Source organism: Danio aesculapii, chromosome 11, assembly GCF_903798145.1.
Source record: "Danio aesculapii chromosome 11, fDanAes4.1, whole genome shotgun sequence".
Taxonomy (NCBI): Eukaryota; Metazoa; Chordata; class Actinopteri; order Cypriniformes; family Danionidae; genus Danio; species Danio aesculapii.
The window spans coordinates 33,765,161-33,782,620 of record NC_079445.1 but is presented as its reverse complement, the minus strand read 5'-3'; the positions used below and the strand labels follow the sequence as shown (position 1 = coordinate 33,782,620).

General features: G+C 35.7%; 1 protein-coding gene across 1 annotated transcript in view; it reads right to left on the bottom strand.

Annotated features, from left to right (window-relative positions):
- cntnap5l (contactin associated protein family member 5 like) overlaps positions 1 to 17,460 on the bottom strand; it is a 132,730-nt gene that overhangs the window by 84,785 nt on the left and 30,485 nt on the right. The window contains exon 2 of the mRNA XM_056468417.1: positions 5,325 to 5,435. Within this exon, the coding sequence (XP_056324392.1) occupies positions 5,325 to 5,435 (111 nt within the window). The remainder of the gene's footprint in view (positions 1 to 5,324; positions 5,436 to 17,460) is intronic.

Sequence of the window (17,460 nt, the reverse complement as noted above, 5' to 3'; positions counted from 1 at the left end):
TAGTGGCTGAGAATAAGCTTTTTACGGTGTCTGCTATAATGTTAATGTTGTTTTTTGAGTGTTTACACAGATGAATATGGCCACTGTGTAAATACACAGTATAGTTACGATCTTATTGCCACATTAGATTACTGGAATAACTACAGCAGTCGCGATTGTCTGATCTCACATGAAGCATAAGAATCGTGAGGACATATGATGACGTGTGCAGGTGCTGTAGTGCTGTCCCATTTCTTAGGGGTGAATTTTGAAGCCCTTCCCCTTAACCCTCGGTTGTAAGGGCCAAGGGGAAGGGGTAGGGGTACAAAAATAGAGTTGGGATTGGCCCTTAACGGCCCTCTTTTTAGCTGCTACTTCTAGGAATAGTTTTTACTTAAAGGGCACCTATGGTGAAAAATCTACTTTTCAAGCTGTTTGGACAGACATATGTGTAGGTATAGTGTATAGACTGTCATATTGGGGTGATATAAACATACCCAGTCCTTTTTTTTCAATTTAACAACATAAAAACCCACCAAATTGATTGACAGCTGTGAATTAACATGTCCCGGTAGTCACGTGTATAATCATATCAACAAGAGAGGACGTGCGCAAAGCAACTGGGAATAAAAGTCTGTTCAGTTCGCTAGGATCATCAATCATCATCAAATGTGTTCAAGAGTGAGTTTTACAAGTTTAACATGTTTTACAACAGTGCATGTGTGTAATGAATTACAGCGATTTAATTTAGCTTTACTTCATCACTACAGCCGCGTGTTAGAACAATTATAAAGGAAGATGCTTCAATCTCGGTTTGTGGATGTTAAATCAGGTTTATTTTGTACATTAACATAACAGATATCCATACAGCAGTGGAGATTAACCTGCAGCCTGTCACATTTGCATGCAAAAAGAGTGCAAAGCGAAACGCGCGCACTGTCTGTGTCTGTGCGTGTCGTGTCCGCACTGTGTCCGCACTGTGTCCGCGCTGTGTCTGTGTGTGTGTGCGCGCGTGTCGTGTCCGCGCTGTGTCTGTGACTTTGTAATGACATTGTGTGTGACTCATTGTAGCAACTCTACAACAAATACTCATTGGTAAAGTTCTTACTGTAGTATTTCTCACAAACGCTACATGAGATCTGCTTCCTTTATGTCTGTCTGTTATCTGACGCAGCCGAGGGAGGAGATTAAGTCACGCTGAAAGGCACATAGAAACGGTGGGCGGGGAGGACTAGCCTTAAAGGCGCAGTACACCAAAACTGCTACCTGGTGCAAAAATTTATGAAATAGAATTTAATAAAATGTGTAAAAAAAAAAAAGCTGATGGTGTTTTGAGCTGAAACTTTACAGACACATTCTGGAGACACAAAAGACTCATATTAAATCTGAAAAAAAGGGGTAACCCAGGTGCCCTTTGAAAAGTGAGTAAACCTACTGCCCTACAATCATTATGTAAATGAATTATGTTTATAATTATAAAAAATTTTAATCAACTTAACCGTTACACTGTAAAAATAATAATAATAATAATAATTGCGCCAATTAGTTATTACAACATAACATTTTAAGTTAAGTTAACTTATCTGGATTGAATGTGTTGACATATCTTATATATCAAATTTTTATTTGGCTGAACTTATTGTTAGCTGAACTAATATATATTAGTTAACTTCTTCAAACATCTGAGCTTTATATATGTGCAAAGTAAATCTACTTTAAAATTCTATTTGTAAGCATTTTGTAATCATAAAAGTAAACATGCACAAAATAAAATCACATCAAATTTGATACAGTCTGACAATGTCTGGGAATGGGCTGCCTGTCCATTTCTCACAGTCAATAAAATCCTCCTGCTGTTACTAAGTAAGAGGCATGACAGAAAAAAGAAGTGCCTTGGGGGTGACAGGAGCAAGACGACATATCATAGTTGCACTCATTACTGCTGGAACGCACTGTTAATCCAAAAAGTTACACTACAAATTCGCTATTATGATCGTTTGCAAGCACCACCAAGCATCATACGGAATTTCTTGGACTGCGTTTGTGCCACGAGGTCAAACATCTTACAATGCACAAAACGACGCTCTCACAGGACCTTGGCATAAGCTGGTATTTATAGCATGTCTATGCTTAACTGCTTAATTGGCTGGGGAGTTTTCTCAAGTGCTTCTACAGACTGTAATCAGCTGCTGATTGTAAGGTTGCATTAATCAAACTGCTCTCCCACCTCCCCTAAGTAAAAACCACAACACGTTTGCTTAGTCATAATTTATACAGTCCTCTTGTTATACCCCACGCTTTGCCAATGTCTGGCACAATACTTAGTCGGTGAGTGTTAGGATCATTAGGCAAATCAAGAGCAGCCATTATACTCTTTCTGGGTTTGATTCCTGATGGTTTTTGCAGCAGATTTGCTCCCAAAACATGCCATTTCTGATTTAACGTGATGTTTTCTAAAAATGTATGTCTTCATCTCGTAACTTGATGCTGTTTTAAGCCTGTATGACTGCAGAACAAAACTGATATTTTGAAGTATGTTTGTAACCAAACATTTATGGTGATCATTGATTTTTATTTCTGATCTTTTATGTTTCACACCTGAAAAAAGTAGTCACTGAGGGTGAATAAATGAAAACCAAATATTTTTAATTTGGGTAAACTTCCCTTTTTATTAATTTTTGACCCTGTATCACAAAAAAGCTAGGTATATTTTTGCCAATGGAAAAAATGTGTTGTGTGGGTCAAACTTATTGATTTTTCTTTCATGCCCAATAAAATCATTAGATATTACGTATAGAACTTGATTCATGAGGAAATATAGTACGTTTCCTACTTATCCTTTACATCTACTTTTATGTATATATATATATATATATATATATATATATATATATATGAACTTTTATATATACTTATACTTAAAATACTTATTATGACTCCAGAATAATACTAATAATTATTATTATTTTGTTTTATAGGAAATACTGTGAAAATGTCCTTAGTTTGTTAAAGATCAATTGGGAAATATTTTTTTAAATTAACAGGGCCAAAAATTGACTTCAACTGTATAATGTTAAAGTTTACAGGTGCAAAAACATGCCTTGAAGTTTTGAATGTTAAAAAAAATGTGTCATCACATGAGAATACCAAGTTACTAGTCAAATAAATTAACATGGAAGATTAATTTGTGTTTATGATATTTATTTAGATTGTCTATGAAGACTGCAGAGTGATGCATGAAAAAAAAACATTTTAAAATGGCAATTTTCTCAATATTATAATTTTTATACGCAATAAGACACAAGACGTGTTTGGCCCGATTTGTTGCTATTTTCAAACCAACGCAACACTAATTTTCATGCTTTGCGCCACATTGTTTAAATAGCAAATCCATTTGTGCCGCTTTGTGGACTCATGGATGTTCTGGTCTAGAAAAGAGGCGTGTTAAGGCGCATTGTTATTTTAAGGAACTAAAATAGACTGCGCAATAGACCAGCTGAACGCCTGAAAGACCAGCCTACACATTGCTTAATACACACAGGATGTACAGCAGTACACAAATACCTTTACAGTTAAAAAAATAATTAAAGGATTAAAATATTACAAAAAAATAAAAAAATTTTGTGGGGGGTGTTTCAGTTTCGGTTTTCAGTTTTGCTTTTTTTCAGTTTATTCATGACAATTTGCATTTGTATAATGTTAATATTATTATTAGTAGTAGTATTCATTATATGCATTTCTATATATTTATTTTAAAAACACAAGTTTAGATTTGTCCACCTGTCGGGTTTTGGACCATATAGGGCATAAGAATACGATGTGTGTTTGGATAGAACTCAGTTTCTTGACCACACTTCGTAACTCTTGTTCATTTATTCATTTGCTGGAGTTTAAAACTGAATTTAGAAATAGTTTTGAAACTTATTTTTGCGCTTAACAAACAAAATTAATTTATTATTTATAAATTAATTTATTATATAAATTAATTATGTAGGCTAATGGATGTCGTCAGTGCGTACAACACCATTTCCTTACTCCACGAAAGTAAAGGAGTAAAGAGTAATAGTAAAGGGAAAGGGAAAGTAAAGGAGGTTGAACGGAGGAGGCTCGTTCTTTATCATCGCACTGCAGATGGTCTGTTTAACTGTTTTCTCAATAGTGAAGCATTCAGTTTTTCCACTTACAAAGTCTGTCATGTAAATAGCAAATGCGCCATGGCGCCAAACAGCTGGCTCTCAAAGGGAATGAGAGATGAGACTCTGATTGGTTTAAGGACATTATTTTCATAACATACCCATAACTCATTAAGAGAATAAATACAACTCTGTTAGACCATGCGCCGCAGTTCAAACCGTATTTTTCTGTCCTTAAAATAGCAAAAGTGGATTCAGACGCGCCCTTAATGATTTTGCGCCATGCACTTTAGACTTTTTTGCGCCTAGATCGTTAAAATAGAGCCCTAGTATTTGAAATTGCTGTATCTTGGCCTGACACTGTCCTGTCTTACCAAACCATGCATAAATAGAAATCTTACTTATTAAGCTTTTAGGTGATGTATAAATATCAATAAAAATACACTTATGATTGGATTTGTGGTTTAGGGTCACATATTAGGACACAAACAAACAAACAAACAAACAAACAAACAAACAAAAAACTAATAGAAGCTGTTCCTCCCAAAAGCATCCTAAGCCCAAGTAAGAGACCACAGGTGGAAGCATTACAATTTACTTTAGACTTCCAATGCTTTTGGAAAATGCAGCCCTGAACAAAAATCATAGCTGTTGAAAAAATCTGAAAGCCCTTATTTAAAAAACAAGAATTTATTCAAATGGATTTGAATATTCATTGATACCAAGAGTTAGGGGAGGAAAAATACCCATGACAAATTACATCTGATAACCAGAAGAGCGTGTTTCTAAAATATTTTTCAGTACATTACTTTCCTTTGAGTCCAGATTAGCATTCCAAGAAGTTATACATATTGCATATCGCCATTAGAGATTTATGTTTGTCTATGTCTTGTCACACTTGAGAAATGACTTTTAAAATCTTAAAATCTTGCTTCGGGCACATCTAATCACCAGAGCTTTTCCCCTCAGTACTGCTCATGGACACCAGCATACTGTTATAGTCCTCCTCTGAAAGTGTAAAGTCTTCAAGCACTTAATTTGCAGTGTTTGTGGAAGCTAAATCACATTACGTTAGGTGTTAATAAAAAATCTTAGCGTCAACACTTTTTCTGACAAGGACAAATTTCCCTCATGCTTAAATCTCTAGTTACATAAACACAGACAACTGGATTGCAGTTGATAACCAGAGAACGACAAGACAAGAACACATACCATCTCTCCTGTTGAGTTTAGCGTAGTGCGGTGACCTTCTGTCAGAGTATTTTGATGAGTTCTTGAAGGAAGATGTGGGTAGTGATGTCAACAGCGGCTCTTCACAGTAATCTGGACAAAAATGGAATGAAAAACGGTTCAAAACTAATTAACAACTTTAGTTGTAGTTTGTGATTTAGTTCTGTTATTTAAAAGGAAAAATAGCTATGGTTTAATTTGTAATTATTACTAAGTAATTATAAATTGAATTAGGGTCGAAGATGATACATCCCGTTTGCATAAAATACAATTTATACACTGCACAAACTGCTTTTCTTAGATTTTTTTGTCTAGTTTATAGTCCAAATTCTACAAATTCTTAAATCAAAAAGTACAATTATAAAAGAAGACACTTCAATCCTGGTTTGTGGAAGTTAATCAGGTTTATTTTGTACACTAACATAACGAATATCCATACAGCGGTGGATATTAACATGTATCCTGTCACATTTGCTGTGCAAAAACAGTGTAAAGTTGAATGCACGTGCTGTGTGTGTGTGTGTGTGTGTGTGTGTGTGTGTGTATTAACTCCCCCCAAAAATTTTTGATGTATTTGTTGTGAAGTTCTTACTGTAGTATTTCTCAAATACATTATGTGAGATCAGTTTCCTTCATGTCTGTCACTGTGCTGTTTAGCTGATGCAGCTGAGGTTGTGTTTGAGGCACACTCTGATAGGCACGTGGGAACAGTAGGCGGGGAGAACTAGCATTAGGCACTCTGTGTTCAGAGTAGAAAATCCCAATATTCTGAAAGGTCTAATAAATAATCTGATGGGTGTTTTGTAGGGGTGTCAAAATTAATTGTTTCTTCGGTGCACCGCGATGCAGACGCGGACAATTTGGTATCGGTTCAGAAATAATCATAACCGGTTATTATGTACTGACGTCATTTATCTCATATGCGCTCTGTCGCGAGGGAGGCGAGTGCGGGTATTTACAACACTGCAGGCGCCAACTACTTAAAAAATTCACTTTGTGTGTGTTTTCTGAAAAGCCTTTCACTGGCACTTACAGCAGAAGCCCCTAATTCTCTGCGATTGAGGGAATGAAAGTGAACTCCATTTCTCTCTCTCACTGTGGCCCATTTTACCTACTGGCGTGACTTCCTCTCGGCTGCTGGCGTGACTTTCTCCCCCCTCTTTTCCTCTCGGATGTATGCATTCATGCGGCGCAGGAATAAATTTCCTAATAAAGTGCAGGAGCGGTCGGTAACTCTGGTGTAATTTTAACAGGAGTGGGCGGTCTCACAATATCGCTCCCAAGCGAGCGAGCAAGCAACCACGCGTGGTTTGTGTGTGTGAGTGCGCGTGTGTGCGTGTTTGTTTGGTGCTGTCTATGTTTGTGTATGTGTGTGAATGAGAGACAGTGTGGTGTTGTGTCCATGTGTGTGTGTGTGTGTGTATGTGTGCTTATACAGACAGCTTGTTATAGCCACCCCCCAAAGTACAACACTGTGTATGGAAAGCATCATCAATGCACCGTGATGCACCGGAATATCGAATTGAATCGAAGGCATGATAATCGTAACCGAACCGAACCGTGAGACCAGTATAGGTTCACACCTCTAGTGTTTTATGCTGAAACTTTACAGACACATTCTGGAGACACAAAAGACTTATCTTAAATATTGAAAAGTGGGTAAAATAGGTGCCCTTTAAAACAAGCTTAATAATCTGCCAATGGAGTTAGAAAAATAATCTTATCTCAAAAGGAAATACAAGATTACTTCGCTTACCCCATTGGCTGATTTTCTTGCTTGTTTTAAGGAAAAGCTCACTTAGTTTTGGCATATTATTTTTGAAAACTAGATCATATGTTGGCAGCACGGTGGCCCAGTGGGTAGCACAATTGCCTCACAGCAAGAATGTCACCGTTTACATGAGTTTACATGTTCTCCCAGTGTTCACGTGGGTTTTCTCCGGTTTCCCCGACAAGTCCAAAAACATGTGGTATAGGTGAATTGGGTAAGCTAAATTGTAAGTGAGTGTTTTTCCCAGTGATGGGTTGCAGCTGGAAGGCAATAAAAGGAACTAAGCTAAAAAGAAAATGAATGAAGATCCTTTGTTTTTGCTTGTCTGGAAAATGCTTCTTTGTTTATGAATTTGTAGAAATTTGGACTAAAAACAAGACAACAAAAATTATACAGTATAAAAGTATAAAAGGCATTTTTGCAGTGTAAAAGTACATTTGATTTTATATACACAATCACATTTTAAAGCAAGCAAAGTATCTATTTGATTCTCTCACATAATTTACTAAATGAAAATAAAATGTTATAATATGGGTGAAATAATATTCCTTTGTCATTTAAATTAATTTCGAATAATATATATATATATATATATATATATATATATATATATATATATATATATATATATATATATATATATATATATATATATATATATATATATATACTGTATATATATATATACTGTATATATATATACTGTATATATATATATATATATATATATATATATATATATATATATATATATATATATATATATATATATTTACTATGTACAAATAAGACACATTAACAATGTGTTAATTGGTACTTATAATATAATCATTATATTATATAATATAATTATATAATATAATATAATCATTTTCACAATAAAATATAATTTTTAACAACAACTAGTGAGTATTTGGGGGCTGTACCATGGGCCTTAAAACAGTATTATAATATGTCATCAAATAATTCTAGATCTAAAGACTTCCAACTTGGTACTCTTAAATTTGGAGTATACACGTGTGTTACAGTGAACAACATTAGAGAGACTGCTGTAAATCATGCTTAAAATGTATAAAATGTTTTTTAGGTTTAAAAAAAATTATGATAAACAACACATTCTAATGTACAGGAGAAAAAAAAAACTAATTTATTTTACTATTGTTTTGATGCTTGAAAACTTTATGCTGCTGATCATCATGGACATCTTTTTAGGAAAGGCAATTTACTGAAATGAGAATTCCAGCTCATTAATGGCGATCAAACGAGATTCTGAAACAAAACAACCCTCTCTTCATTACAGTGATGCAATCGTATTGTGCAGAATGTAATGTAAAGACATCTGCTCTCCGTAAAGACGGCCAGTTTGTGAGAGTTAATTGAAGTCTTGAGCCTTGCAAGCTGTCACACGTACAGTACAGTAGGCCTTTCATCTGCCAGCATTGTCAGTTCCATTCTGTCATTGACCCCAGTCTGTTTTTTAAAGAATTCACTTCAGCATGTTTCATCTTTGAAAGTGTCAGGAGTTTCATACTCATCCCAGATATCGAGAATTATAATAGGAGTCAGATCCGAAGCTGGAAAAAGTAAGGTTCAGATGAGAGAAATTCTGATATTGGCAGAGCACCAGCTGAATCAGACTGCTCATTCAAAATCTTGTCAGTTCATCAAAGCAGTGGTAATTTCAGCCTTTTGAGTTTTTCCTCTGTGTACTTGACAAGAATATTCATTTACTAAAGGTCAAGGCTTTTTTCCATTTGGATGAAAAAGACTGAAAAAGCATTTCTGGGGTTTTCACTCTGTAAAGCACGGCATCTACAATCAATTACAAACTGCCTTTTCAAATACAGTATCATCGTGTAAAAATGCTAAAGCATGCAACCTTGTGCAAAAACAAAGAGTGAATGCAAAGAACTACTGCGCAATATATCGTTTCATCAATGTGATCATTCGCAATCATCACATTGCAGGATATGCAATATTGGGTCTGGATTATAATGGATCATTTGCATGTGTGTTTTTGAGGCCTTTGACTGTATGAGAATTTTAAAAGCCTCCAGGCATAAGAATATGTGCCATTTGTTACTATAATAGCTATTAATTGTATTGAATTAATTAATTGATTTTCCCTTGGCTTAGTCTCTGATTTATCAAAGGTCACCACAGTGGAATGAACCGCCAACTATTCCAGCATATGTTTTTCCAACGCCAATACACAATTGAAAACGCCAATACACAATCTCACACACAGTCATACACTACGGCCAATTACATTTACCCAATATTAGTTTCACTTATACCGCATATCTTTGTACTGTGGGGAAAAACCGGAGCACCTGGTGGAAATCATTGTGAATACTCTTGCCAACTGGCACAGCCGGGACTCGAAACAGTGCCCTTCTTGCTGTGAGGTGACAATGATAACCACTGAGCCACCTTGCAGCTGTATTGAATTAATTATAAACAAAAGACTATGGAGTATTCCATAGGGATTCATCAGAATAAACAGCAAAAATCAGCCCAAGTCACTCGAAAAATGTGGAAAAAATTAAATTTATGTTTTTAATATATTTTTTTCCACATTTTCGAGTGCCTTGGACTGATTTTTGCTGTTTATTCTGATGAATCCCTTACCCAAAGTGCACAGACACTATTTAAGCTACCCCTGAGCACTTTTTGTTTAATTGATTAATGAAATGTAAAATAATACTTCATAGTCCAAAATCACTGTTTCCAAATACTGTTCGAATACTCTGGAAACACTAAAACACTTGTTTATTTTATTTGCATCTTTGACTTTATTGCATTTATCTATGCCTGGTCATTGTTTATTATATTTTATGCAATTGTGCTTTTGTTAAGACTGAGTTGTTTTGGTTTGTGTGTTTGTATCTTTTTGTCTGTTGTAGGTTGGGGTGTGAATTTAGTGCACCTGATGATCGTCATCACTCCTACTTTAAACGCAGTGCGAGAGTTTGTCGGGGCCACTGTTCCTTCATTGTTTGAGCAGTTGGCCAGAGCTGCGCTCCAATTTGTGGCATTGTTTTGTTTTGCATCCATGTACCAGCACTGACAACACATACTGCCTCCATTTATTTGCCTGTCACACTGATTGAACCTACTGATACTCATGTTTTGATTGTTATTTTCAATTGTCTTAGAATAAATATTATGTTTAACTTTATTGCACTGTGTCGTCTCCCGTAAGGTGTAATATATGGGGGCTTGTCCGGAGATATACAATTAATTAATTTATTCATTTTCTTCAGCTTAGTTCCTTATTTTTCAGGGGTTGCCACAGCGGAATGAACCACTAACTAGGGCTGTGCGATATGGGGAAAACATTGAATTGTGATTTTTTTTTTTTTGACAGATTTGCGATTTAATTTTATAGTCAAAATTCAGCTCAATAATCTGTATATCATAGCTTCTTACTGCAGTGTTAGTAAAAAAAAAAAAACAACTGAAAAGATATTAATTTACTCAAACATTTACTAGATTGAGTGTCACTGGCAATACTGTCAGTTGACTTTTTAGCAAGACACTCATATAGCCGCAATGTGGCAACAATTCTGCAACAGCTCTTACAAATTAACAGTTTTTTTTTCAGTGTCTGTGATTTTGAAACCAAAATATTCCCATTACCATCATGCTGTTTTTCATTGATATTAATTTGTCTGTTAATGCATCTGAATCGGCAGATGCCATCATCTCACTCATCTGCGCTTTCCATTTTTTTTTTTTTTATTGCGGGTGTTCCACATAGCAATCAGACTAACAGATGAAATAATATAAAAGAAAAACAGCACGATGGTAATAACACACAGACAGCAGTCATGCATTTCCTTTTGGCGGGAGAAATGAAATAATACATATACATTTCATATCGCAGCCTTTTGCGATTAGCTATCACAACATTTCAAATTGCGACTGCAATTCGATTAAATCGCACAGCCCTACCACCAAATATTCTGACATGTTTTATGCAGTGGATGTCCTTACAGCCGCAGCCCAGTACTGGAAAACACCCATATCCACGCTCACATTCACACACACTCATACACTCTGGCCAATTTTGTTTACCCAATTCCTTTACTGTATACCGCACTTCTTTGGACCCAGAGGAAACCCACACAAAGACGTAGAGAAAATGCAAACTCTACAGAGAAATGTCAACTGTCCCAGCCAGAACTCGAACCAGCAACCTTCTTACTGTGAGGTGATGGTGCTAACCACTCAGCCACCGTGCTGCCCCAGAAATTCCAGCCTGATCTCAGAAACATAACTATTTTACGTTTTGTCCATTTAGAGGCTAATTCGTACAAATTTGTACGATTTTAATCATACGAAAATGTACAATTTTAAAAAAGAGGCATGGCACCCAACCCTACCGTCATTGGGGGATAAGCAAATTGTACCAAATTGTATAAATGAGATCATACAAATTCATACGAATTAGCCACTAAATCAAAAAGTTACGAATTGCCGTGAGATAGCGCTGGATATTCAAGTCAACTGGTTAAACTGTATTTATATTGCAATGTATATCGCAGAATATCGCATTGTCAGATTTTTCCAATATCGTGCAGCCCTACAAACACGGTCACCTAAGACCACACCAGATGATTGTATGTATTTTAAAGGAAAATGACATAGCATAATGCGCTTTCTTCCATCTTTCAATGGCCTTTTCCATGGAAACGCACAGATCAAAAGAACCCTAATGAACCGCAGCTCGACAGCCCAAACACATTAGTCTCGAGCCTCCAAAATATGCACGTATCGTCAGAATAACAAAACAATGAACAGCAGGTTAGGGAGCCATTAGCTGTGTCCAGGGAGCATTTTAAAGCTCTCTCCTGTTTCAGCAGCGTAAGCACTTTGCGCCACTCTCCATGGACCAGGGTAAAAATATATCCTTATTTAGAGAGCCTTTGCATTTGTGGCAACATTTTCCCTGACAATCACTCATTTGACATTGAATTGCCGACTCCCATGCTTTGACGCTCCCTATAGCCGTCTCTCCATCTCTTTTATCCTCTCCTCCTAAATCTTCTGTTTCTACTCCTCTTCCTCATTTCTCTCCATCTCACACATGCACTCCCACCCACTTTCTCTTGAACTTAATGAGAAAAGAAAGAAGTCTGGCCATTGTGAGGGGGCTCGCATGCGTTATTGTCACCATAAGGGAGCCATAATCTGAGTCAGCATTGCTCTCCGCTGCATCAGAGAGAACAGCTGCAGCGTCGTCCTTTAACTCTCAGCTGAGCGAATGACACACAGCACCCCCCATCAGATTCACTCCTACAGTTATAAGTAGCGTTTTAAGAAAGTTTTTCAGAGAAAGTGATAAAGTGTCCTACTAAAAGTTCATCCGAGGTTGATTTGTTTGCGCTGGAAATACAACCTCGCAGATTGGAAACGGGCTACCTGACGTTTATGAGACACCCTCAAGGGTATGACATCATTTGATGGGGGACAACAGAATATTTCATGTCCGAATTCATGCATACATTTCCCCGAAGCGCATATTTTTAAACTTCCGCGTGTCCTGAAAACTAATCAAGCCCTTTCTTGTGTGGGAAAATTAATAAACGGGCCGTGTCAGGATTTTACACACACACTGGAAGTCTTGTTGACTAAAGCAATATTTCTAACAGGATTTTTTTCATTAAACAAAGTTAATTTCCCAATGGAGTGTCTAGACCTGAAGATGTTATGGATGATAAGGGCACATAAAATTGGACTAATGTTTAATTACCATAAGCACAGACAAGGGATGGACTTATACTGACTAATAATCCCACTCAAGATTCTGAAACGCTACATGCGGAGTCAACAAGGGCTAAGAATAGGACATGATACATCGAGAAAACCGATCCTGCTGTCTTTCTTCAGTTGCTTGTTGACCCATTTTGAGAGATACTTACAATCAAAAGCTGAGAAAAGGAATATTGTTTAAAATTCTATACATATTTTACAGATCCTGTCAAATTCAATTCTACATTAACCTCATTCAAGCAACTCCTTTAAAACTATCTGCCTTTATATTTCAAAACATGGCTGTTCTCTCCAGAGACAATGATCACAGTGCTTTATTATAGTTGTGTATGTGAATAAAGCAGACTTTTCTTGTCAGTACTGTTTTTTCTTTCCAAGGAAGGTATCAAATACAGTTATTACCATGCAGATGGACAAGTACAGCAGAAAGATGTAACATTATATAAACAGAATCCTATTCATAGACATTGTATTGATAGATACCCTCAGCGATAACCTATGTCACGTGTTTCAACAACTTTGTCGACATGATGTCACTGTTTTTGGTGATGAAAATGAATTTATTTCTGCATCCAAAGCTATTAATTGGGCAGTGCTAAGAGATACAATACTATAGCTATAGGTGAATTGGGTAAACTAAAATGGCTGTAGTGTGTGAATGCTAAAAGGTATGGGTGTTTCCCAGTAATGGGTTGTGGCTGTTGGCGATTCATATAAATAAGGGCCTAAGTTGAAGGAAAATGAATGAATGAATGAATGAATGATACTATTATTTACCCTTTTTTTTTCAATTTTCTCAGATGATGGTTTCAATATGGCGGAAAGATCTGCTGCCATGTAATACTTCCAGTTTATTTTGACTTTAGGACAATTATGCAACAATTATGTGTAATAAAAACGGAAAAGATTTTAATTTACATGGTAAAGCTACGTCCTCTTGAATTCAAAATGGAATATTGTTTGAAATTCTATACATATTTTACAGATCCTGTCATATCCTGTATATTTAATTCTACATTAACCTCATTCAAGCAACTCCTTTAAAACTATCTGCCTTTATATTTCAAAACATGGCTGTTATCTGCAGAGACAATGATCACAGTGCTTTATTATAGTTGTTTATGTGAATAAAGCTGACTTTTCTTGTCAGTACTGTTTTTCTTTCCAAGGAAGGTATCAAATACAGTTATCACCATGCCGATGGACAAGTACAGCAGAAAGATGTAACATTATATAAACAGAATCCTATTCATAGACATTGTATTGATAGATACCCTCAGCGATAACCTATGTCACGTGTTTCAACAACTTTGTCGACATGATGTTACTGTTTTTGGTGATGAAAATGAATTTATTTCTGCATCCAAAGCTATTAATTGGGCAGTGCTAAGAGATACAATACTATAGCTATAGGTGAATTGGGTAAACTAAAATGGCTGTAGTGTGTGAATGCTAAAAGGTATGGGTGTTTCCCAGTAATGGGTTGTGGCTGTTGGCGATTCATATAAATAAGGGCCAAAGTTGAAGGAAAATGAATGAATGAATGAATGAATGAATGATAGTATTATTTACCTTTTTTTCATTTTACTCAGATGATGGTCACAATATGGCGCAAAGGTCTGCTGCAATGTAATGCTTCCATTTCATTTTGACTTTAGGACAATTATGCAACAATTATGCGTAAAAAAAACTGAAAAGTTTTTAATTTACATGGTAAAGCTACGTCCTCTTGAATTCAAAAAGGAAAATTGGTTGAAATTCTATACATATTTTACAGATCCTGTCATATCCTGTATATTTAATTCTACATTAACCTCATTCAAGCAACTCCTTTAAAATGATCTGCATTTTTATTTCAAAACATGGCTGTTATCTCCATAGACAATGATTACAGTGCTTTATTATTGACGTTTATAAAGCAGACTTTTCTTGTTAGTACTGTTTTTCTTTCCAAGGAAGGTATTAACTACAGTTATCACCATGCAGATGGACAAGTACAGCAGAAAGATGTAACATTATATAAACAGAATCCTATTCATAGACATTGTATTGACAGATAACCTCGGAGCAAACGTGGGCAGGATATTTCACGTGTTTCAACAACTCTTAGTCAACATGATGTTACTGTTTAGGTAATGAAAATGAATTCATTTCTCCATCCCAAGCTATCAATTGGGCAGTGCTGAGAGATGCATTAATTAGTGAAATGTTCCCTTGTTTACTGAGTGTTTGACATGTTAATTGTTTGGTTCTAACAAATTTCACCCAGGAGCATTTAAATAATAAGTTATCTTTATTACAGTATACTATTATTGCAGCATGGTGGCTCAATGGTTAGCACTGTCACCTGGTTAAAGTCCCAACTGGGCCAGTTGGCATTTTTGAGTGGAGTTTGCATGCCCTCCCCATGTTCGCAGGGGTTTCCTCCAGGTGCTACGGGTTCCCCCAAAGTCCAAAGACATGCAATATAGCTAAATTTGGTACTAAGTTGGCCATAGTATGTGTGTGTGTGAGAGAATGCGAGATGGCATGGTTGTTTCTAATTAATGGGTTGCCATTGGAAGACCATCTGCTTGGTAAAAAATATGCCGGAATAGTTGGCGGTTCATTCTGCTGTGGTGACCCCTGATAAATATGGGACTAAGCCGAAGGAAAATGAATTAATTATACTATTGATGATGGTCACAGTATGGATGAAAGGTCTGCTGCAATGTAAGACTTCAATTTCATTTTGACTTTAGAACATTTATGTAACAACTATGTATAATATAAACTGAATGGTTTTTATTTTACACTGTAAAGCTACATCCTTTTGAATCCAAACCCTGCTTGAACACACCTGCCTGTAAGTGCTACAGTAAATTATATTTGTGTGTAATTTATCAGGTTTGGAGCTGAAGATTGGAGGATTGTATAGATCAGGGGTGCCCAAACTTTTTTCTTATGAAGGGCCAAAAACCAACTTGATCAAGGCTGGTGGGCCGTAGGTAAATATGGTTGCCATGGGTAATTTCTTAATTTATTTAATAATGTTTAAAAATGACTAGAAAATATGGCTTCATGTTAACTAATACAGTATTTTTAACATTTTATAATGTACTTATTACAGTTAAAACAAACTAATTAATTTATAACGGAATTGCTATAGTTTTTGCCTTGATTTGCTCAGATTCATTTATAACATTTAATTGAAATAAAACAAATAAACAAATGTGATGATCTCTGAACTCTGTGTTAAAAGCATTCTCCTCAACCCTCTCCATCATTCACTCTCCTCTCAGATGGGATGGTGGGCCAAATCAAAGGTTACAATGAGTCAAATGTGGCCTGCAGGCCCTACTTTGGGCATCGCTGGTATAGATGAACAAGACTGCATTGTGAAAAATATATTTCCATATTTTGTGATTTACTGATTTTTTTACATTTATTTTACTGTTTTGAATTGCATTATCGGAGCTTGATTTCTACTCTGTCAACTTTTAATGTTGAAAAAGTCAACTCTACAGTTTAAAAGTGACTTTTATTGATATTTTAGTAGTTTGAAATAATATAATTCATAATAAACAATTTTTAGAGAAATAGGTCTGTAAAACAAGAAACAAATACTGGGAGTTTATTACAACGTTTTACATTGTAATATACAACAACAACACAGATGATATATTAATTTAAACTATTAAAAATGTTAATAAAAGCCACCTTTTTTTACTTTTCTTGGTTAAAAAGTTGTTGAAAGAAAGATCAATGTCTCATAATGCAAAATCATAAACAGGGAAAAATCAAATCATGAATATCAAAATAATGAAAACTGATCATTTAATATTTTTACAGTGTGGGTTTAGCACAGATAACAATAGCTGCGTCCCAAATGGTACACTATGCACTTATGCATCATGTACTTATGCACTTACACACTAAAAAGCATAGTATATGAACGTAGTATTGTCCCAAATGGAACAACATTTTTTTTACTGAGCAGAAACTTAAACCGTTTCCCTGATGACTTTTGACGATTGCCAAATTAGTGAAATAAATGACCAAAACTACTGTAACAAATAATACCTGCCATAAGTATAACCACATTCATAATCACTCTCGAAGGAGAAGTTTTCAGTGTGAAGGTACTACTTATGCACTATTCAACTCCATTTTGTAGTATAAATAGTATAAGTATGCGATTTGGGATGCACCTAATGACCCACCTGGCTAAAAAATAGCCTCAACAGTCATTACAGATAATCTGACAACAGGACATTAAATGGATTTGGTTTAAGTGACATCAATTCATGCAATTCTACACTGCTTGCTATACTGAAAAGAACAATGAAATATTCTTCACATGCACTTTTGTAAGTCCACCTTTGTTGGTGGTTTCATAAGTACCCTCAGCTGGACCCCTTTCACCTCATCACCCAATCAAAATGAGCGCTTTTTAGCTTTCAGAAAAGATGGTTTATGGCCCTTCATGGCTAAAGCAACAAAAGCATCTCTCTTCAATCCTCTTCACCCACAGCCAGAGCATCTCATTGACCTTTCAACAGTTTTAAAATTCACCACATTTGCAGTTTC